Source organism: Halyomorpha halys, unplaced genomic scaffold (assembly GCF_000696795.3).
Source record: "Halyomorpha halys isolate HHAL.00 unplaced genomic scaffold, Hhal_1.1 Scaffold194.1, whole genome shotgun sequence".
Lineage (NCBI taxonomy): Eukaryota > Metazoa > Arthropoda > Insecta > Hemiptera > Pentatomidae > Halyomorpha > Halyomorpha halys.
In genome coordinates this window covers 1783826-1807532 of record NW_027108392.1, presented here as the reverse complement: position 1 = coordinate 1807532, position 23707 = coordinate 1783826, and the positions used below count along the sequence as shown (strand labels likewise).

The 23707-nt window shown below is 31.6% G+C and overlaps 1 protein-coding gene across 6 annotated transcripts in view; it reads right to left on the bottom strand.

Annotated features, from left to right (window-relative positions):
• Nucleotides 1–304: 304 nt before the first annotated feature.
• LOC106679319 (activating transcription factor 7-interacting protein 2) overlaps nucleotides 305–23707 on the bottom strand; it is a 57336-nt gene continuing 33933 nt past the window's right edge. For all 6 annotated transcript variants that reach the window (XM_014418412.3, XM_014418415.3, XM_014418416.3 and 3 more), the window contains 13 exons: nucleotides 22637–23686; nucleotides 14013–14419; nucleotides 10069–10209; nucleotides 9816–9944; nucleotides 9461–9697; nucleotides 9157–9366; nucleotides 8906–8975; nucleotides 8502–8593; nucleotides 5245–5302; nucleotides 5107–5159; nucleotides 4908–5001; nucleotides 4550–4731; nucleotides 305–3281 (listed from right to left, as the gene is read on the bottom strand). In XM_014418412.3, the coding sequence (XP_014273898.1) occupies nucleotides 3156–3281; nucleotides 4550–4731; nucleotides 4908–5001; nucleotides 5107–5159; nucleotides 5245–5302; nucleotides 8502–8593; nucleotides 8906–8975; nucleotides 9157–9366; nucleotides 9461–9697; nucleotides 9816–9944; nucleotides 10069–10209; nucleotides 14013–14419; nucleotides 22637–23686 (2849 nt within the window). In that variant the 3' untranslated portion in view covers nucleotides 305–3155. The remainder of the gene's footprint in view (nucleotides 3282–4549; nucleotides 4732–4907; nucleotides 5002–5106; nucleotides 5160–5244; nucleotides 5303–8501; nucleotides 8594–8905; nucleotides 8976–9156; nucleotides 9367–9460; nucleotides 9698–9815; nucleotides 9945–10068; nucleotides 10210–14012; nucleotides 14420–22636; nucleotides 23687–23707) is intronic.

Genomic DNA, 23707 nt, shown 5'->3' with positions numbered 1-23707 from the left:
ATATATAAAGAAGCTTCAGGCTCTAACCCATCCCCACCTTTAAGTGATAAGTTAATTTTTAAAGTAACACACGATGTTATAACAAAATAACCTCTTGAAGTTTTCAGCATCTAACATATGAACATATGAAATGAAACAAAATTGTTTGTTATATGGGTGACAGAACAATTACAATCTCAATATGTGTAATACTAGACGCTAAAAGGAATTTAGTGACTTTTTAATAAGGATTAATAACATGAAGATCAACATGAAATTAAACTAAATGAATTAACCCTCAGGTAGCACACTGCCTCATTTGACACTGGTTTTAAAATGTACATATATTTACAATAAATCACAGTACACTTCAACTCTGACTTTCAATATATGTTGAGAGTTAACAGATGTTTGATAATATACACCTATTTATATGCAAACTTTTGCATAAGTAATACAATAATTGCTGATATATACTATTAACAATACTTGAAATACCAAATGTATTTCCTTAAGATGGATGGACTAATATAGAATAAATCTAAACACTTTTTTTTTCAGACACTTTTCAATGTAATGATAATATAGTAACCTGGACAAAAAAAATAGAGAATCATGAATTATAGGCAAGGAACTTATAAATAAATGGTCAATTTTTTTAAAAATTACTTTTATATGGGTAGAAAAAAAAATGTCCATTCTAATTTTCTTAAATATTAGTAGAATTTTTTCTAAATTGAGTTTTCAACTGTCTTAATACTTTAATTCTAATTTTGAAGGATTATATAACATACTTTGTACACATATACATTTGTTGCAGTACTAAAATAAATCAACATCTGACTTCAAAAACTAAAGTGATTTAAAAAAAGTTTTAATATTTACAGAAAAAGATAATTAAGACTAAAATAATAAATTAAATAAACATTAAAAAGAAGTTCATTAATAAAAAAGGAGTAGAAGTCATAGTCCCATTATATAAAATAAGGAACCTGATATCAAAGCTAAAACCATCTTCTTTCTTAATACTAGAACTTGAGGAAGACTATTACGAGGAGTGAAGGAGATTTTTTTGTATATTCTTCTTACTATTGGTCCAATATTATGATGAATTCTAAGAGAAGGTTAAATCTCAATATAACTAAATTTATTTTTAATGAGGTGTAGATAGTTGACTGTAGATTAATGATTGGAGAAGTTTGTTGGGGGGGGGGGGGTGGTCAAATTCTAAATTTGTTTGTATACTATTCCTTTTCAATTGTATGTTTCTCTAAACTTTGTAATCTCTTTTGTTCTATAGCCCTGATGAATACCTGAAACTCAGGTCAAAACGTCGGCATAAAATAAATAAATATGGTTTTGTTTATTTATGTTGTTCTTTGCTGACCGCACCCCCCCGACAAACTTCTCCAATCATTAAATTTATTTTTATTTCATATTTTAAGTAGTTCTTTGCTTTAAGTCTTAATGTGACATTAAGAATAATTTAAATATTGTAGGAAGCAACAATTTTCAAACAATATCGAGCTTTATCTACCTTGAGTTACAACTAAATGGTACTATTAACAAAGATTAAGAGAAAGAGTTGGAGTAATGTCAGCCAATTGAACTTAGTATTCTACCGATCCTTTTGAAGAGGAGACAATTGAATCGTGCAACAAAGTTAAGGCTCTACTGGACTCTTATTTGACTTGTTGCTACTATGTGAGCTGGACATGAATGTTTTGGAAGAAAAATATTATGGCATTAACTAGAGGACTGAGTTCCTCCCAAAGAACAAACGTGGAAGTCTACTCAAGGAAGTTCGCCAAGTACTGATCAAAAGAAAGGAAATAGATACAGAGCTGTTGGGTCTGTAACTTATGGAAGGAGATGAGGCAAAATCTAAAATTTCCCTACAATTTTGACCAGATTTCCCTACTCCAGGGGCCAGAGAATATTCCCTGAAATTTGCCCTATTCCTATACATTTTTGGACAACTCGTATCTCTGAATAGAGTTTAAAAGGAATTTTTTTAAAAAGGATGGGTAACGTCATGGAGCATTCAATGAATCCCTGAAAGGCATGCTTCTGAGAGAGATAACGGGGCAAAAGGAAATGAGCAGACAAACAGAATAATACTACTATATAAGGCTTTTATCCTATTTGTTTTCCCAAAAAATTATAGTTATTTAAACAATTAATTGCTAAGATTTATCATGGAAAGTTTTATTAGAAATTTTTATTACTTTAATATAATTAAAAGTAACATAGGAACTACTAGTAGTAGGGTATAAGTTGGAATCAGAAAAGATGATGCACATGATATCAGATTACAAGAGGTTCCCCTCTCTTCAAATGAAAAAATATATCGTTATTAACAGATTCCACGTATATTGATAACTTTGTACTGTTGATATCACTGAAATAAATTACTAAATAAAATAATATACATTGACTCTTTTAAAATAAGGCAGTGAAAGAACATTAATAATGCATGTACAGAATAAAAACATTTGCGGTCTTATAGAGATATAAATAGTGTATAATTAAATTATAACTAAACTAGGAAAAATTCAAATAAAATCATTAGCTTATAGAATTACATTACACTTTTACGCTAATAGAATTCATTACAAAATAAATCTAGTTTGCGGTTTTATACAGTCTACAATTTGAGTATAGCTACAAAGATACAAAATTTTAACAACCTAATATTGAAAAAACAAAACAAATTTAAGGTATAAAATAGTCTATAATTTATTTATCTCATAAACAGTGAAAAATTAAAATAAAATTGTTCCTAATATATACAATATGAATACAATAAATTACTTCATAGATATGAGGAATTAACTTTGTTTACAGTGAGATCTATAACATTTAATTACACAATAAGGTACAGTCATACATATATCGTAATAAAATTCCTTATCAGTAATTCTAATTTTAGACCTAATCTTGAAATTATCTTATAATCAAAACTCTCACTCTTGAATTTTTTTTATTATACAAATTATGAAAAGAAAATAGACTATCTACATTCGTTTAGCATTCTTAACATTCTTTAAATAAGAATCTTAATCTCATTTGGTCAAAAATAATTATGTACAGATTGAATATACAGTTTAAAAAAAACCATAACCAAATTATGATTTCATTTTAAAAATCAAAAATATTTCATAGAAATAATTGGATTAAGAAGCAGATGGAGGTTGTCCAGCTGCATGTAGAATGATACTTCCTGGTAGGCTAAAATCCCCAAGTCTTTTTTGAGTGTCTACTGCTCTCACAATGAAGTGGTATTTATGTCCTTCAACAAACTGAAACAATCCAGCACAACCCATACAGACAACATTTCTCAATAACTCATTTTTTATAAATCAAATCTGGCAAAACAAATTACAATAACATATGCGGCTCTTTGCAGTGCTACTGCAATGTGGAAAACAAAACATAAAACCCCTATATAAATTTCAAGTTTATGGACCACGAATTACTGGTTATGAAAAACATAAAAGGAATAGGGTTCAGTCAAAATAACTCAAAAAGCAAACTATAGTGAGCCAACGTTTCACCTCATTTTACAGGGCTAGAAGAGATACATAGAAGAAGAGATGCCACCTCAAATAATGCCACAAAGTAAGAAAATAGGTAACATGAAATAAATGTAAACTAAGGTATGGTTAAAAATGATTTAAAATATGTGAACATTTACATAAAAATTTTATTTTATAATTTTAGTAGATGGATAGGATACCCCTATCCCTATAATGGCAGACCAACTTATAAATTATTATAATACCAAAATTATACGTCAAAGTACCACAGAATGCACATTTCTTTATTAAATGGCCATTGTCCAGCTTGATATGAGCCCAACATCAATTTGAGCCTTTTAGTTCTAATATTTTCATTAGGCCTTATACAATACTCGCATTTCTTTTCTAACTGTTCAGGCTTCAAGTTTTCAATTCAATGAGTGTAAAATAAATTACACAGTGATTACTGAAAAAGTTTTAATATAATATTTATATTTATCTCTCTATTATATAATTTTTTTTCCAGTGTTGGTCCACTGTTAAGCAGACAGAGGGTACCTCTCTAGTATCAAAAATTTATAATTGATATTAATATTTATAATAAAAATTTGATTTATATACGCTGGCTCACATAAATAGTTTATTTGCTATTTGAGTTATTTTGAACGCACTGAGACCACCTTCATAATATATACTGTCTTCAGTTATGAAAAGTAATATTAATATTTTATATTTCTAAAATAAAGATTGTGTGCTCTTTACCATAAATATATCCTTATAGATTACAGATCCATACCACTCCTACATCGTTATAGAAATACTTTTTTTTCCCTTTAGTTTTAATTGTGCTGAGCTCAACATTGTAAGCGAAAAATTATATTTTGAGTTCATCTAAATATCATGTGTGTCATTAAATCAACAATAAAAGTGAATGAATGTCTAACTATTTTCTGATTCATAAAACGCTGTATATAAATAAAGGCAATAAATACAATTATTACAATAATTGGTTAAGACCTATTTTATAGCTATTATTGAATTAAATCTACCTGTGTTAAAAAACATGCCATTGGTAAAGGAAGTGCTTTGATGTCTCCAACCTTCTTCCAAGTATCAGTCTTAAGCTTCTCAGTGTTTTTACTTTCCTGATAGGCATAAAGTTGATACTCTTCGATGTTTGGAGGATTACGGCCACCTTCAAAACTCCAGGATAACATAATACCTTGTTTCCCTAAAAAATAAGGTTGTTTATAAACATTAATTGATTAAAATGGATACATGGAAATACCAATCCTGAAACCTCCTGACTAATTGTTAGATGTGTAATTGGGAGGTTTTAGAATTATGATCCCAACATTTTAAAACAGGTTATTTAATTTATTTGTCATATAAACACAAGCTAAATACCTGAAGTGTTCTTTCCTATCCTCAAAATGGGCCTTGGAGGTTTAACTACATTGGGAGGATACTTGGGTGAAACAGGATACTTAGGGAGATGGTCCTAAATGAAAAAATATTTTAAAAAATTATTAAAACATAATAGCAATTAATTGAAGTTAGTTATGAGAAGATAACTTAATAAATAGTATAAAATAATTATACTAACATATGAATTAACAAGATCAGCAGCAGGAGCAATGTCACCCGATTTTTTATTAGCTGTAAACACATCAGAAATAAAAAAAAAATGAATGAATATTAAATACATTACTAATAAACATTCTAAATAAAAGAGAGAACTTACTTGCAGTAGACGATGGCAGAGACGGTTTTTTAATTCCATTAACAGCTACCAATGGGCTCTAAAAAAGGGAATGATATTAAACTATAAATTGATAACTTCTTCATAAAAATGTAACGAAGTAGTAACTAATTAGCTACTAACTACTAACTAAGTAGTAAATGCCAACTAAACATAACCCACATTTGTCTTATATTGTATTGTCCTTCAGAACATGCCTTCTGTATGATCGGATAGCAATAACCTGGTCTTAAATGGCAACTACAAACCCTTCTGTCTCAGAAAATAGCCATCCTGATTTCAACCATTCGTCTGATCTTTCTTCGTCAAAGGCTTCGTTCAGTTGGCTATTCTATGCATTCTATATTCTAATGAATATTCTATGCAAAGACCTGTTTTTCCTTGATAGTTGCGATTCCTAGATAAACACTTGTGGTTTTAGAATGAAAAAAATATTGAATTAGGGCAAAGACCTGCTTGTGGCACATTTCTTTGATAATTAGGAGTTCAGATCCTTTTTCTTTTATAGATAAATAAAGTCTAGATTTAGGGGATATTGGATGGTGGACCCACTCTATCATAAATGTCATTCCCACAATATGATCTATTTTCTGTAGGGTGGTATTTGACCACTGCAGTATACCAGAGCTGTAACTTAGTGCTGGGATAATCGATATATTGATGACCTTGATTTTCTGTTTTCAGATAGTTCAGTCTTCAGTATTATATGCAGCCTCATTTCCAACTTTGTTTTTAGCTCTTGTTTAAAGTCCTTTCGAGCTATTTTGAGATGCCTGTTGTATACACAAATATTTATATAGTTCGTTGGCTTCTAGTTACCTGGTGCACTCTTATCCATTTATAAGCAGGTCCTGGGCATTGATCATCTGTCCCTTGTTCACATGAAGCACCGCACATTTATCAAGTCCAAATGACATATTAATATCCTTGGTAAAGGATGACACTATTTCAATCATACTTCATAATTGTTGTTTGTTTTTCACATATAGTTTGAGATCATCCATATACTAGTTGTAGCTGACTGTGGTTGCCACGTCCTTGGTATTGAGAATTTGTAGCCCACCTAGTTCCTTCAAAGTATCCAACTTAATGTGAACAACCCCATACAAAACCCCAGTGGGCTAAAACAATCAATCCCCTTGGTGTATACCCCCTACTTTATTTTTATCTCGTTATTACCATGGTTATTGTAATTAAAATTAGATGGAAGTCAGAAAATTTGTAAGTTACATCAAAAAATGATATTAAACAAAAATAAACTGAATGTATTAAAGGGGGCAATTCACTTTCATACAGTTGTCCGACCAGTCCAGGACACTCTTGTCCAGAGGGGGCTCTTTACACTGTATTAACATATCTTCAGACAGGTCAATAAACTAGATAATGTTTTTAGAACTTAACCTGTATTAGTATCCTTGTTAAAATACCATATGATTGATCAAAAACTATAATGCAAAGCAAGTCAAGAAATAAATTTTAAAAACACTCAAATAATTGTTTAGAAACTGGTACTCCTCAAAATATTCAATTACTTTGTGCTAAATATACACAAAACTATTCTGAAATCATAAATACAACAATGCCAGGCATTAATAAAAAACAGTATCTCTGAATATTATGAAAATTATATAACCAATTATATATCAAATAAATGACTTCCCTACTAACAATAATTAACTGATAATTTTCATCACATCTTTTTTTAATAAAATTGTTTGTAAAACATGGTATTTCAGAATATTTACTGTACATAAATAGGTTAATTTACAGATTATTACAACTCTTCAGCATTAATGAGATATAAATAGTACTTCTACAAAAGCAAGAACATTAAATAATTTAATGTTTACTAAAAAAGTGAAAACTTTATTATGTATACTATAAATTCCACTAAAAACATGTATTTCCTTTAGATCCTTATCAATTAATTGTGAAATATGATTCTATATATATTCATTTATATTTTGATGGATCAATGGGAATTTCGAAAAGTAAAAATATTCAATATAATCTCCCAGTAATTATTTCAAATAATTTTAATTTCTGGGTATCTTTAAAGTGTGACTAACACAGTTTTGTGCCACAAGTTCAAGAATTCTGTGGTGTAGTAACCCACATATTTTCATAATTTGAACTGGTTGGATGGATAAATACAAAAGGTTACACAGTAGACCTCAAACCCATTCGTTCTGCCGATTCTGATCAACTCTAATCTCCTCACACACCATCATACTAAAATGATCACAAGAAGTCCCCTTAACACCCATATCAAACTGAATGGGCCCTCCTTAACAATTAAATGAATTTCTTTTTATGATTAATTTTCAAAAGTAATTAGTAAATAATTGACAGCCCCGTTAAATAGTTATATAGTCCTCAACATCCTTACCAAACCAGGTAAATGGAATATAATCTGTCGTGTTGTACTTTAGGGTAGGCAGAAAATTTAGTTTTTTTACTGTTTGTTAAATAAACTAATGAAACGAAAAAAGATTTGCCCAACTTATCCAATGGAAACAAGCCTTTCTATGAAAAGATAGACAAAAATGGGAAGGTGGAGTGATAGGACGATGTATCAATTGGAGAAAGTGGAAATTTAAGAAGAGAAATAAAATAATCAGATATAAACCAGACATGGCCAGATATAAACTCGAAATGGTGGAATCAGTAAAATACGAGTGGTGTAGAGTACCTCAGAGAGCGTTACTCGCATATATTATATAGTCATGAACACCACGGACTTTTAACATCTGTATACAGAGGAACAGGCATTCAAGACCATCACTTCCGTCAACCACACACGTGATTAAGAAAGTAGTAAAATCCACCTCAAGACCAAAACGATTGAATTTTGTATAAATATTTTTAAGCCTCTCATCCTTCAAAGAGACCAACTATATATGTTTAGCAATTCCTCAAGGCTTGGGATGTTTTCCCCAGACTAATGTGGAGTAATATCTATTTTATAGAAGTTGGCAATGACATGAAAAGGTCCCCCAAACCCAGAATCATTTCATAATAAACAGAATAGAGAAAAAAAAAAAGCAACTCTATTAAGGGAGTCCGGAACCCTTACTCAGGAATCCAGTGTCTTACCGAATGAGATATAGTGTATATGTATTAAGATTATTATTATAGGAAGACATTTTTTTAAAAATATAATACATCAAGTTAATCATAATAATGCAAGAAGAAGATTGAAAGTATTTAATATTTATACACTTTTAAAGAGAACTCACTGGTTGAGGACTGATGGTTTTCTTCAATTTTTCAACCACCCCAGGAGCATGTTTTTCAGAAGAAGTGGATGCAGGTACTGATTTAGAAGGTGCTGAAAAAAATTTCAAATAAGAATATAATTAATGACAAAAAATTTTATCATACTGATTATATCAGTAAATAAAAGGTGATGGAATTTTAATTAAAAATGAACAAAACAGTAACTATACCATTCATTTAAAAGGCCACACCATACATTTATGAAATAAGTTATATAATCAGACTATATGAATGAATTATTATTATAAAATCAGAATTAATAATATTACTTAGAAAGTTTCTAAAATAGTTATAAAGATATAATCTTTGAATAAGTTATTATATAATTATTCTTCAAATTGTGATTGAAAAAATGAAAACCAACCTCCTAATTTCTTCACTGGATGATCTTCTTTGTCAGTAAGATCAATAATTTCAGAAACATCAGGTTTGAGCTGTAAAATGCGTTACTTTTGTAAATACCATTGAATTATAAAGCTAAGCTAGTGCTGCTTAGAATAATCTAACAAAAATTTTTTTTTTCTAAAATGTTTTGAATATAAAATCAGTTAAATATTAACAAATAAGAACAATATATTTGCAAGAAATTTTAATATACAAATGATAATATCTTACTGTTTGGGATAATTCTTTTTCTACTACTGAACTATCAGTAGCCATTTTTTTTTGGTTAGAAACGGTGGATGTTTTATTTGGTACAGTTGGACTTATGCTCAATGGTCTTCTCACAAGCTTTTCGGTTGGTACAATGCCATTCTTTGGAGCTTCAAGAATTTTTTTAATAGTAGACTTATTAGTTTTATCCATGGTTGAGGAAGATGAAGTCTGAAACATATTAAAAAAAGGAAAAATCCTAGATGTTTAGTAAGAATTACAGACATAGACAATTAATAAAAAATAAAATTGTATCATCACTTACCGAATTATTTTCAGTAACCGATACTATTACTACATCATCACTATTGCTGCTATCTTTGTTACTCACGACATCTTTTTCAATATTACTGGATATGTTTTCTTTATTGTCAAAGGAACCAACCTTATTAACATCATTTTCTTTTTCAGCTTCACAAGTAATAGTAGAACTCTCTTTAGTAACATTTTCAGATTTTATTGGTCTGAACTCTTTGTCAGAAACTTTTGATCGGACAGTCATCTAAAAAAAAGAATAAAAAAAAAAAAACTTAGAAATATGAAATGATTAACTCATTTAAAAAAAAAATTTAACTAATTATAAAAACTTATGAATAAAATAATTATTAAAAGTAACTTACTGATCCACAGGTGCAAACTTGTAAACCAACTGAACGAGTCACTTTTAGTGGAATAGCAGTCTGTGTCCAACTCTTGTTATTAGACTTTTCATCTATAAGTTTTTTTATAATAAGTCTTGCATTATCAGCCTTTAAAATAAATTTAAACAAATTAAGTAATGAAAGAACAAAATATACTGCATAGTAAATCAATTTATTAGTAAAAAAAACTTATAAAACAGCAAAGAAATTAAGCAGAAGTTTATTTTCTCACTTGTTTTCTTAAAGCATTCATCATTTGGTTCAGTCGTATTTGTTCATTTTGTAGTATTCGGCATTTCTGTCTCAACTGACCAACATCAGTTTTATAAGAAATCATTTCTATTATCTGTGTCATAACCATTTCTTCTAAAACCTGAAAATTAATTTGATTAAGTTCATAAGGTTCATTTAATTAAGTGACAGGAAACAATTAAAACAATGAAGAACCTATCTAGATTTGATTTGAGCTTGAACTTTAAACTGTAAATTCACAAAAAATAAAATGTTTGAAAAAAAAAAAAAAACAACACAAGGAATGGAGGGATGTGTTGGCTTGAAGATTTGGTAACACTGGCCTCCTACCCACCTCCAGCTTTGAAAGTCTTTATTCTAGACTTATACACAACTGCAGTTTGACTGATTTTCTGTAAGAACTTAGTGCCTCATGTTTCTAAATTCTTCTGTCTTCATACTTGATAGTGCCACATCCTTATTGTCAGTGAAACTTTTTTTTTTTTCCAGACTTGTTATGTATAAAAGGGGTGTAACAACTCCAGCAAGTGTGTACAAAGACCCTTTTTTTCTAATGAAAAGGATGACCATTCAATTTATATGTTTAAGGATTTTATTAGAACCCAGAATTACTTTATCTGGTGGCTCCCAACAGCAGAGCTTCCCAGCTTGAGAAGAGCTTGAAGAGTGAAGTTGAATGATGCACCAGCCTAGCAGTGCGAGGTGAAGAAGATGAGGATGTCTGCTGTCATTCTCCTTAAAAGCAAGACTGATCTTGCACACCTCACTTGGAATATCTGGCTGGTAGGGTGGACCAAGTAATGAATGGACTAAGCCATGTACAGGGTGCTTAGATAGCCTGCCACGAGCACTTACACATACAGGATTTATTGAAGGTATCCAAAAGTAAGCATCTCCCAACTCGTTCCAAAACCTCATACAGAGGCAGCAAAATAGGCAATCATTGACCCAGAAGATGGCTTGACTTTGCGTAATGCAGTGCAGGTCCAACCTGGAGTGGTGGATCTCAACCTCCTCCTACTAGAATAAGTGATCAGACATGTTTTCAATAGAGAAGGCTCAACAGGATTTCTGTAAAATCTTGGGATAATGATTGAAGAAAAACTCTACAAATGGAAGCAGGTTATCCTGGAGGATACAATTATGAATTGGGATGACGGTGAACGACATCGAAAGGGAGTGTCCTCAGAAAATACCTACCCACCTTACAATCTCAGCTTCAGGCAAAATAGGTCCTCCTGAACAATGTTGTTTCACCATTCCTCATAAGACATAGTGGTTTTAGAGCAAAGCTGCATAACTTTAAGCCATGGATATACCATCTCCCACACCCCATTTGTGGTGCTCGAGAAACTGTTGAGCATGTGCCAGTGCACATTGGTGGTCACAATCTGCACTGCTTTTCAGGGATTGAGGGATTCTTTGGAAGGATGATAACCACAGGAATTTATTTGCTCACACAGGAGTTTCCTCAGTAGGTGAGTGAGGAAACTTCCTGAGGTTCAAGGATTTCATTGATTCATGGAAGATAGTATTGAGTCCACCTCACTTTAACCTTGGAGGCCGAAGGAGAGAACTACCACCTTATCTGCTTTTCTTTATCAGTGAATGATTTCTAGCATGATTTATATATGCTAATGAAGGTTCTGAGCCCAAAAATTGTGTAGTCCTATTTCTTACAAGCTCATCAGCTTTTTTATTACCAGGGATTCCCTTAGGTCCAGGAACCCACACTAAGTTCGCTTCTTTATGCTTACCAAGGACTCCAATTCTTGCTTAGAATCACATCAGTGTGGAGGTGACTTTAGGGGACTCAATGGCTTAAAGGGCTATCTGACTACCTAAATAGTGATATCTGTCATTCCTAGCTGATGATTTCTGAGCAAGTGGCAGATAAAAAAGCAAATACTTCTGTCTGAAAAACAGTGAAGTATTATTTGCCCAATGCGAAGCTTAATTTTATGCCTAAATACTCTTTAAAGAACTCCCACTCACTATAGGTTACAAGAGTATTTCCTTGATTCATTGGTAAAACAGGGGAGAAAGTTTTTTTTTTCTCTACTGAACCCTGTCCCCAGTCCTCTGTTTTAGGAATAATTAACTCTTTCTTCCATTGGTCACTCAATATATTCTTATGATGATCCTCTTGAGTGTTTTCTTTGATTATATTCTTGTATGCAACATACCTTGAATCCATTGCTAGGGAACACTTCTTATGAAACTATGATGATATTTTTACACATCTCTCATAACTTCTGTACATCCTCATCATCATTTATCTTTCTGAAGTTGGTCCTATTTATTTTCTATTTGATAATGACACCTTCTACACTTTTCTGGCTCTTTAAGTTCAGCAATAACCATTCTTCCGGTGATTTTTAGCTCAGTTCATTATCTCCTTCAAGATCATTGATATTATTCTTGACACTATTAGATAATGTTCCAAACCAATATTTCCACTGCTCCGTTTATATGATTGGAATAAATAATTAATCCCTCAAAAACATTTAAAAAAGGTCGGTATCATCAAGCGTAAATATTCTATTTTCTCACTATACCTACTGACTCTAAACTATAAATTCTTAAACCAATCCTTTGGTTTAAGAGGAAAAAATTTCCCTCCTATTCAGTCACTATCCTTAATCATGACAAAAAATATTCTAAGAATATCCCACCCACCACATAAAGCAAGTTCTCAAAATTTAAATGAATTAAAACATCCATAGATCACTATCCATCCAAAAATCCACAAACTTCTTTTCTAATATAACAGGGTCATCAGGCAAACAAAAGCAGGGAATACGGAATAGACTGCAAACCTTGGTCCTGAGCTGAAAGTTTCACATCTTATCCTTTGTTCTCCTTAATGCCATAACAAGTACCAAAATGAAAAGAGCACTTGGATTGCAACCCTGAAGTATGCTTAGTGTTGTCTCAAATTCTTGAGAAGTATGATTGCTTATTCTAACAGAGACTGCTCACTTTACTATTAAGTCCATTATCTACTAAAGAAACATGAAACACTGTGTCCTCAAGGTCTTGTGTTCATTAACTAAGTATACTGAGAGCTCTTAACCTTTGACATATTATTCCGTGATTCACCATATGGTCAAAATCACATTCTGTGAGTTTATAAGACTCCTGAATCAATGATTCTTCTGAATCTCACATCTAGGTTTTACGAGCATATCTTACTGGGCACACTCAGGGACGAGACGGCCATGCGGGTTGGGGCGCAGGTCCCAGTGCGCTCGATTCGGAACGTTGTGGGTTCGATTCCCACCTCGGGTAGTTAAACATTCATTTTTCAGCGGTCCTGAAGAATGAATCTTGGCACCCCCACCTTGGTTAGTATGCAGCGGCAACCTAGGTAGCCGTCAGGGGTTGGCAAAAAGGACCCACAGGACCACTTGCCGGACTTGTTCCCCCCACCAAATACCAGTACCAGTACTGGGCACACTAAGAAGTGATGTATGTTAAACATATCTTACTGAGCACACTAAGAAGCAATATATGTTATCACCCTTCCTACTTACAGCCACTATGATAGCGACATTCTAGTCCTTTGAAATGTTTCTACTTATAGATAAGGAATCATTTTTAACTTTAACAATTTTTTTATAGCTCTAAAGCCCTAAAATGTAATTTAAAAACCAGAACTCTTAGAACCTAAATCTATAATTTAAAAACTAACTACACGTGATAGATGAAGACTAAGCAGTAATATACAAATCTGGCAAGTACTCGTCAAGACCTATTATTGAAGGAGATAAAGCATCCTTATGAAACTTTGACTGAAACTAGGCTATAACATAACACATCTGAGCAAAAATTAAGAAATTATTAATGTACATTTACTTCAGATATACAATCACTATTTAATTAATACAAAAATACTATAATTAAAAATAAATTCTTACTTACAAAACGGTTAATAGTAATATCAGTTTTGCCTTCAAAATAATTGGTAAAAAGTTTTTCCCTTCCTTCCATTATTTCTTTTAATTCTTCAGGGGATAATTCTTCATTAATTAATTTATGATTCATCTTTGCTATCTTATGTAAAGTATCAGTATCATTCATATCAACTGATTCATCAGAGCTATCACTACCAGTACTACTACCACTATCACAACTTGATTCAGAATCTAAATCGGACTCTTTCTTAAATGTTTCAATAGGATTTGATTCGCCTTCATCTTCTAAATTATTCTCAATAGTAGTTTCCTCTTTTATATTGTTCTCTTGGTCTAGCTTAATTTTTTTCTGATTGATACCATTAGTTTCTTCATCAGCTTCACGCTTCAGCCTTTTTTCAGAATTAATATTCTCTGAAAACCATATAACTTTTATCAGTCTACTTGAAGATGAAAATGTATTAATTTAATGATAAAGAAACAACTTCAAATTATAGCAGCTAACTAAACAACAGTAATTAAAGATGCAGAAGCTAACAAACTGTAAGTAAGATTATAAGTTGTTAAAGAAAAGAAAGAAAAAATGAAATGAGGGAATAGATAAATACAAATTTAAGATCACACACTACAAAAAATAAATAAATTAACTTGGTATGATAAAAATGAAGATTTCATGAATATTAGGACAGGTCAAACATTATTTCATAGCACTATACAGCGGAAAAACTTGCTTTTAGGATAGAAAAATAAATTGTATATAAAAAAGAAGTTTTCATTCCCTTTTAAACTAAACTAAGAAAATATGAATTTATTAAAATACTTGATCATCTGTTAATGTAATGGCTAGTAACACAAACTGGTATAAAAAAGTATAGGAAAGAGATTTTAAAATTAACTCATTCAAAACATTCACAAATAAAACAATTGCCCTTAAAAATACAATTTTTCTAAAAAGAAAATGCAAATTTTCATCTAAAATTGTGAAAGATGTTTAGTTTGTGTGAAAATTTAAACTTTGTCATAATACAGCTCTTTATTTGTCCTTCATTATTTTAAAGTAATTTTAAAAGTAGATAGGTAATAAGAAAAATAACAAATACATACAAATAACTAATTGCTTACAATTATATACAAAAATTACAATAAATTACTATTAATATATTTTGTTGTAAACCAAATCAATCAAACTTTTATTTTGAGAAGATGTCTTTAATTGTTCTTTTAATTCTTTACCAAAAAAAAAAATGAAGTTTAATATTATTGTTTCAATAGAAAAAAAAAAGTTAACAGCAGTTTAAGTTAGACTAAGTCAGAAGGATATTTCTGAATGATACTTTTTGAAGAGGAAATGCAGTATTTTCTTCTATGACAAGCTGATAGCACTTGTCTGTAAGGAAGTGTAGAATCAACTTTCACTCATTGATTTGGTCTTTTTTCGCAAATACCTTGGAACATATATTAAAAACAAATCTCTACATTTGTTTTTTCTCAAGGAAGTAAAATATGAACTTTAATTAATATACATCAATCGAAAAACCTTGAAGCAGTAAAATATCAAAGCTTCCTTGATTTGACGAAGGTTCTTCATATTGACACACTCACAGAATCTCTTAATTAGAAGAAACTGTTGTAAGTCTAATTTTGCTGATTTTGATTTTAGTATAATATTTTCATTATTTTGGTGATAAAAGTGTTGCTAAAACTACAAGACTTAACATAAAGATTAATCACCATCCACAAAAAGCAATATAGTGCGATCTAAAACTTTTTTTGGGACACCTGTAAAGTTTTGAAAATAATTGGAGACAGTTTACCTCTGACATAAATATATTCATTTGGGTTGGATGATTTTTATTTTTCCCGTTATCATGTACAGCAAGCAAAAAACTTCTTCTAGGATAAAAAGTAAAATGTATTACAATTTTTTTTTTTAATCTCCAGGAGCACAATGCTTCTGTACTTCCTGATATACTTTTTTTGATAATTGGTAAAATACTTGAGCAGGTATGTATTAAATAGCTATTGGTATAAAAGAGTTTTGTCATATAGTGTCACTATCGTGTATGGAGCTTAGTCTCATCAACAAGCCTTCACCAAGAGGCTCTATCCAGCACAGATCAGTACTCTATCAGCACAGTTCCCCTTCAATCACAGACGTTCTGGCACTGTATCTACTCATTGCAGTCGGAGACAATACTCTTCCTCTGGCCAATACTCATCCAAAAATTACAATAATACAAAAATAACAAATAAAAATAAATTTTAGGTAATAAGAAAAATTATTAGTCCGAAAAAAATTGGAATTGATGAACTTAAAGAAAAAAGTTTATTTCTAAGTAAAATCAACTAATAAACAAACAAAATTCAAAAAGTTAAATTTGAACTGAGCTTTATGAGACATCTCAATAACCTACTTCATACAGTGTTTAACTGCCACTGTATTGCAAGGTAATTCATGAATATGCTATTCTTCCACTGCTTCGATCCTACAACTAAACTAAAAATCGTTTTCTAGATTGGCAAAATAGATTTTTTTTGGAAGATTATTGATTGACCGTGTGTATAGATGAATGGAATATGGTCTGGGTGCGATAAAAAAAAACTAAAATAGTAAATAATTATACTATTTTATTGAGCCAACGTTTCTCTAAATTCTCACTTTTTTTTTTTTTTTTTTTTAATTTTTTTTTTTTATATTCACTATCCTTCCTGTTTCATTTATATTCATGTATCTTATCTTTTAATTTATATTACCTTCTTAAGTGTACTTATATTAATTACTTTATTATTAAGTTTCTATTATATTTTACACTTTTCTGTATCCCCATTCATTTGGCATATTTTGTTTCTTAATCACTTACACACATTGTATCCCATTATTTTATACTTTACTTTTCCTTTGTTTTTCTATCTGTTTTTTTTTTTAATTAATATTTCTTCTCCCCCTATTATGTATATTACCATTTATTGTTCACCTAATTTAAATACTTTTTTACTATGTTTACTTTACAAATTATTTTCGTTATTGTGGCATAACTGCTATCCCCACTCCTACCAATACAAACCGTCACTTTGTCTTTGACTGCCATCAAAACAGGTATGCATTCTGTCTCATCATTTGATTTTTATTATTTTTTTTTTTTTTCATCTCTTTATTTGTACTTTCTTTAATATTTCTTCTCTTATCTATCTGTTACTATTACCAAAGGGTAATGAAAAGTCATTTACTATTTACAACCTTTAATTTTTCTTATTATATCTTACTTTTCATTTTATAGTCCTGTTATTTTACACTTATGTTTTTTCTTTTTTCCTTTTTGTAACTATAGTGTTTGTATCTTTTTTAGCCCTGACGAAGCCCTGGAATGTGGGGCGAAACGTTGGGTCAATAAAATAGTATAATTATTTACTATTTGAGTTTTTTTTTACCGCACCCGGACCGTATTCCATTCATAGATTTTTTTCTGTTTTCAATCAGAGGGTTAATTACATGTACTGAATTGTCAGGCAAGAATTTTGCATATATTATGATTGAAGACATAAGAAATCGAATACAAGAATTGTATTTCCATATTCAATCAAGAACAGAAATCTTGATTCTGAAGGGATGGCAATCAGGAGCTTCAAACCATATAAAATCAACTTCTAGGTAACAAAATCTATACAAATGATTATAGTTCTGAGACCCTTTCATCATCACCCTACTGCAAATAATGAAAAAATAAAGAGATTTAATCAATGATCAAGTCTAGTCAAACAATGGAAGAATGGCAGACTCATAATTTTCCATGTCAATCACGAGTAGTTGAGCATGGTCATGAGTGTTGTGAAATAAGTTGATGAGGTGTCTCAAAAAGTCAGTAGTCCAAAGTCAAGAGAGGGTTTTATTAGAACTACATTTCTTTTAAGGTTATCAATCAATGCCAAATCTTTCAAGTAAATCATTTTTCAAATTATCAAAATACACAAATGAGAAATAAAGAAATGTAATTTCATAAAGTTAAAATTTGTAAACAAACAGATAATCTATTTTAATTTTAAATGGAAATTTATATTATTTGAAGAAAAATTATGCTTCTTATACTCTTTTTTTTTTCATTCAGCAAATGGCATAAGCTTCTGGTAAAAAATTTAAATAATACTATATATGTACACTCAGGTACAACAGAATAAGGTAATGCCACAATAATTCCTTCCTCTGACCAGGCTTACCTGTTAAACCTCCTATTCTCTTTAGTTACTGTCAGGCAAAGGTTTAGATCCACCCGGCTTGTGGAAGATTATGCCACATTGAAACAACTACAAAACAGCACCCCAGCCATCATACAGAGTGTGAAATCTCTTTACTTCCACTAAAATCTGTCAAGCACTTCTAACACCAAAGAAAAATGGGCAATTCTTATTAAACTGACCTTGGGTAAACCTTCTCAAACTCCATCTCCCCCTATTTCTGCCACTGACTTCAACACTCATTTTGTCTCCTACTTTTCAACCCTTGCACAACCACCAGTCCTTAGTTATTAATTCTTTAATACCAAACACTTCTTTTTCTCCCATATTACAACTGATGACATACTCAATTCTATTCAAAAATTCTATACCGATGACTACAGATCCGATAATAATCCAGTTAAATTGATTAAAATCTCATTGCTTCCTGTTCTTTCTAATCTCTATCACATCTATAACTTCTCCCTAAAACGTTCTATGTACCCTTCTGGCAAGAAAACTATATTAGTCTGCCCATTGAATAATAATAATAATTTCCGCTCTATTTCCATATTATCAAACCAATCCCAACCTTTGGAATGTATATTTCAATCCCATAAGCTGAACTTTACACAGCCGCCATAGACCAACAGAAACTCACCATCCTTATTCTCCTCGATTTTTCCAAAGCCTTTGATTCTATAGACCATATTATTCTCCTTTCTAAACTCCTCAGTCTCTCTTAGTCATTTAATGCTCTTCATTGGTTTCATTAGTCATTTATTGTATGTTGTTATTCCTAATAATCCTCCCTCTAGCTCCCTACCTCTTTCTAGAAGCATTAGCTCAGGGTTCCTCTCTATCCCCCTACTCTTTTCTCCATCTTTATTAATGACCCTGCACTCAGACTGCACTGACCCATCCAGCATTCCTAGTATCATCTATATGCAGAAAACTTACAAATCTACCTTTCTTTTGATCCTCATGACACCTCTAATACTATTCTTAAACTACAAGAAGATATCTATAGAATAAGCATTTGGGCAACCAAAAATAAACTTAAATTAAATGCTGAAAAGGCTAAAGCTATCATAATCATACCTCCCTCTCTTTAAATCTATCTCTGGACTCCCCAACCTTATCCTAAACAATATTCCTATTTCATTCCCCAAGTCAGTAAAAAAGCTTGGAGTCATTTTTGATTAAACTCTATCCTGGTAACAACATATTTTCCAAATTTCCCACTGAAACATAGCAACCCTGAAGCAATTCAATAGAATCCGTTATCTCCTTCCTTTTAAAAACCATCAACTCTCAGTTTCCTCTCTTGTTTTCACCCACTTTAACTATGGTAGCATCATAAAAGGTGGACTCAGGACTCTTCTATACACTGCCTTTCACTGGAACTCCATTTCACTTTAACATACGTCAAGTATCAACTCCTCCCTCATTTAAAACCTTCTATTTAACGAACTTTTGCTTCTTAAAACTGAACCAATAACTGCTTTCATAATTGTTCTAAAGGGACCTAATCTCAGAATAATAACTATTTTTCAATAATTAGCACATATGATGCCTTTCCTCCATTGCATTGGCAATATCTCTTCAACCAAAATGGAGAGTATATTATACATTAGTTAATGAAGGTTTTTGGTTCCTTTCTTGAATAATTCTGTAGGAATTCCATCCTCACTAGGAGGACTTGCTATTATTCATTTTGTAAATGTCCTCCACACCATTTCTTTGTATTTTAGTGGGTCTTGCTCTTTAAGAAAAAATAGAATATCAGGCCGGCTCTCGAAGCGGGAGATCAACTGTTAACCCGTCGTCAAAAATACCAAAACTAACTTTATGAGGCTATGAGTTGGGAGTCCCATAAAATTAATATACCTGGTTCTAATGACTAATAATGAAACAAAGTGTGTTGTCTGAATACATCAAGATCTTTCTCTCCAGAATCAAGACTTTCAGCAGTATAAGGCGGCAGGGGGGATGCCCTGACATACCTGTTAATTAATATGGGCTTAGAAAAGATCAGTCCAAGTCAAAATTTACAATCATCCAGACTGATAACACAATTTAAAACAGGTTATTACCATTGCTAGGCTATACAGATAATCTAAACATTGTCACTCTTCATTCCCACCATTGAAAGAAGTACTCTTATCATTGATGAAGGTGGCAGGCAGGAGATAGGTCTATGCATTAATGAAGAAAAACTAAATGCATGAGGAAAGGTTAATCTCCAACAATGGGATCCAGGAAGTTATAGAAATAGGTCCTTACAAATTTCAATAAGAGAATATTTTGAATTATCTGAAAACCATTGTTAAATGGTTCTAGTTGGACTCTAGGATTATCTCATATTGTGTTATATTTATATAACCCATTATGTTACATTAGTCGTGTTATAAACCACATTACATTTTTGTGTTTATATAACGCATATTATTGGAGATGAAGAAAAAAAATATTAATGCCAACAGCTGCTATTGTGGACTTCAGAAACATCCGATCATTTTCAGATGAACAAAAACTATGTTATAGAAGACCCTGTTAAGGCTTGGGCTCACATAGGACTCCGAAACATAGACCATGGTAAGGAAAAGGGAAAAACATTAAGCGTCTTTGAAAGAGTGTTACTGAATAGAATTTAAGGAACAACTGATTTAAATGGTTAATGAAGAAGACATCTCAACAAGAAAGTACACAAAATGTTAGGTGGACCTAAGATCATTGAACCTAGATGAGAATTAACTGATGGAGGATCCTGCTAAAAATCTCCAGGAAAAAAATTTGAATCGTGTCAGAGGAAGAGTATTGTCTCCGACTACAATGAGTAGATACAGTGCCAGAACGTCTGTGATTGAAGGGGAACTGTGCTGGATAGAGCCTCCTGGTGAAGGCTTATTGATGAGACTAAGCTCCATACAGGATAGTGACACTATATGACAAAACTCTTTTATACCAGTTTATACCAATAGCTATTTAATACATACCTGTTCAAGTATCTTACCAATTATCAAAAAAGTATATCAGGAAGTACAGAAGCATTGTGCTCCTGGAGATTAAAAAAAAAAATTGTAATACATTTTACTTTTTATACTAGAAGGAAGTTTTTCGCTGTACACGATAACGGGGGGGGGGGGGGGGAAAATAAAAATCATCCAACCCAAATGAATATATTTATGTCAGAAGTAAACTGTCTCCAATTATTTTCAAAACTTTACAGGTGTCCCAAAAAAAGTTTTAGATCGTACTATATTGCTTTTTGTGGATGGTGATTAATCTTTATGTTAAGTCTTGTAGTTTTAGCAACACTTTTATCACCAAAATTGACTTGAATCAATTTCGGTTTACACCAATAAAAAATGATCAACAGTTACAGATGAAAAAAACCAAAACCTATACTCCTTTAAAGTTTCTCTAATGTTTTTCCTAATGGAAGAACAAACGTTTTTGCCAGAGCTAGGCAGAACACATTAGCTTCGTTTATGTGAATAATCTATAATGAGGTAGCTCAGCAGGTAACATTATCGATTCCTCACTCTAGGATCCGGGTTTAAAACCTGGCCATGTCAAATAATTTATTTATTTTGTTATATCAGTCATAGATTGACTGTAGCAATGGGAGTCCCTTCAGAGGCAAAGCCTGTCTCATAAACTGGGTGCCCAGTCCTTCATTGGTCTGGGGAATGAATCTGGCAGTTAAGCATGAATGTTAGCCATGGGGCTGTTTATAACCAAGGGAGTTAAACGTCTACCTAACTGACTGAAGTGGCACTGCTTCGAATCTGGCCTGAGGGGTTGACTTCAATTTTGTGGGGGTCCTATAAAATGAAAATGACCCCCACCATGGTTTGAATAGGTTAGTTACCCGTAGATAATGTCAGAAATGTCTAGATAAGGGGGGAAAAAAAGACAAATGTCCTTTTATTGTACCATTGGTCAAGAAACGGTGTTTCCTAACCAAGTACTGACCTGGTGTCCTAACCCGTCATGGGTTGTAGTAGAGTAGGTTTTTTAAATGTGTATTATGCACAATTCACATTAACTTCATAAGCAACAAATTGCTAAATGTATCTATAAACATGAATGTGGTCTACTTTTAGTACCTAACAATCTCACAATTTAATTAGGTACTTCCAAATAAAAAAAAATCCAGAATCCCGATTTGATTTGACTGTCACATCCAATGTGTTTAAAAAAGAAATATGTATGGAAAAGAATTAAAATAATACAAAAATATGTATTTGCATGAAAGAAAGCACTATATGAAAAGAATGGAAAATTAAAAAAAAAAGAAAAAAAAAATGAAAAACAGATTAATAAACAACATGCACCACAACCAGAAAAAGCAATTCGAATAGGAGATAGATTTTAGGCAACTATCAAGCATTGAAAATCATTATTTAAACTTACCCTTCAAGACATTAGATTGTGCACTGATTTGGATATGTTTTACTTTATGGTAAATATACTCTTCCTTCAATGTTTCATTTTCTCCACCTTCAGTGTTTACGTTGGAAAATCCTTTAACAGTTTTTTCTTTTAAGAATCCATCACTGCTACTTGAATTTTCATCCAGTTCGTTTAAAGTCTGAGGAGAATGCATTGTAATAGTAGGAGAATCTGGAGCAGTGTTGTGATCATTTGAATCTGAATGAGAATCCATTTTATCATCTTGATTTTGTAGTTCTAATAAAACTGAAGGGGAATGTTCAATGGTGGAAATATTCATCACAGGTAGTTCGTTTGGGGGAGGATCGACTTCCATTGGTTCAGAAATATTCTTAGACTGCTTATTCGAAATCTCAAAGTCCACACTTAGAAGAGAATCAAGTTCTTTATCAACTGATTCCAAATTTTCACTGGCAAATTCATTTGTTCTGTCTCTGATTTTTTCAGGCCATGCTTCTGCTGATTCACTCAAATTAGACACTCCATTTTCTTCAGTAAAGTCACTACTAGCCAATGATGTTTTATTTTCTTCTTTTGCAGCTTCAATAGATACTGCTACATTGCTGGATTCCATCATTTTTTGATCCATAGTAATATTTTCAGTATCGTTTTTTTTAGAAACTGTACTGATACTTGTACCAGTTTTTAAATCTGTATCAGAATTATTTTGACTTTCTGTTACGGCTTCCATTTCAACATCTTGCATTTTACTTAAGCCATTAATATTTGTTGTGACACTTGAATTAATTTTTAAGGATGTCTCAGAATCATTTTGGCTTTCTGTTTCAGCTTCCATTTCAACATTTTGCTCACTACTTAAGCCATTAATATTTGATGTGACATGGGACTGATCTCTATCTTTTACATCACAAGAATTTTTATCTACCCCATTTTCTGGCTCACTATTGGTTCTGCACTTCAATGGATCTTCAGTCTCAATGAGTGCTTTTAATGGCATGATAGTTTTCTCCTCATTGTTTTCATTTTTTTTAAAGACATCATTGGCAACATCTAAAAAATAATATTAATACA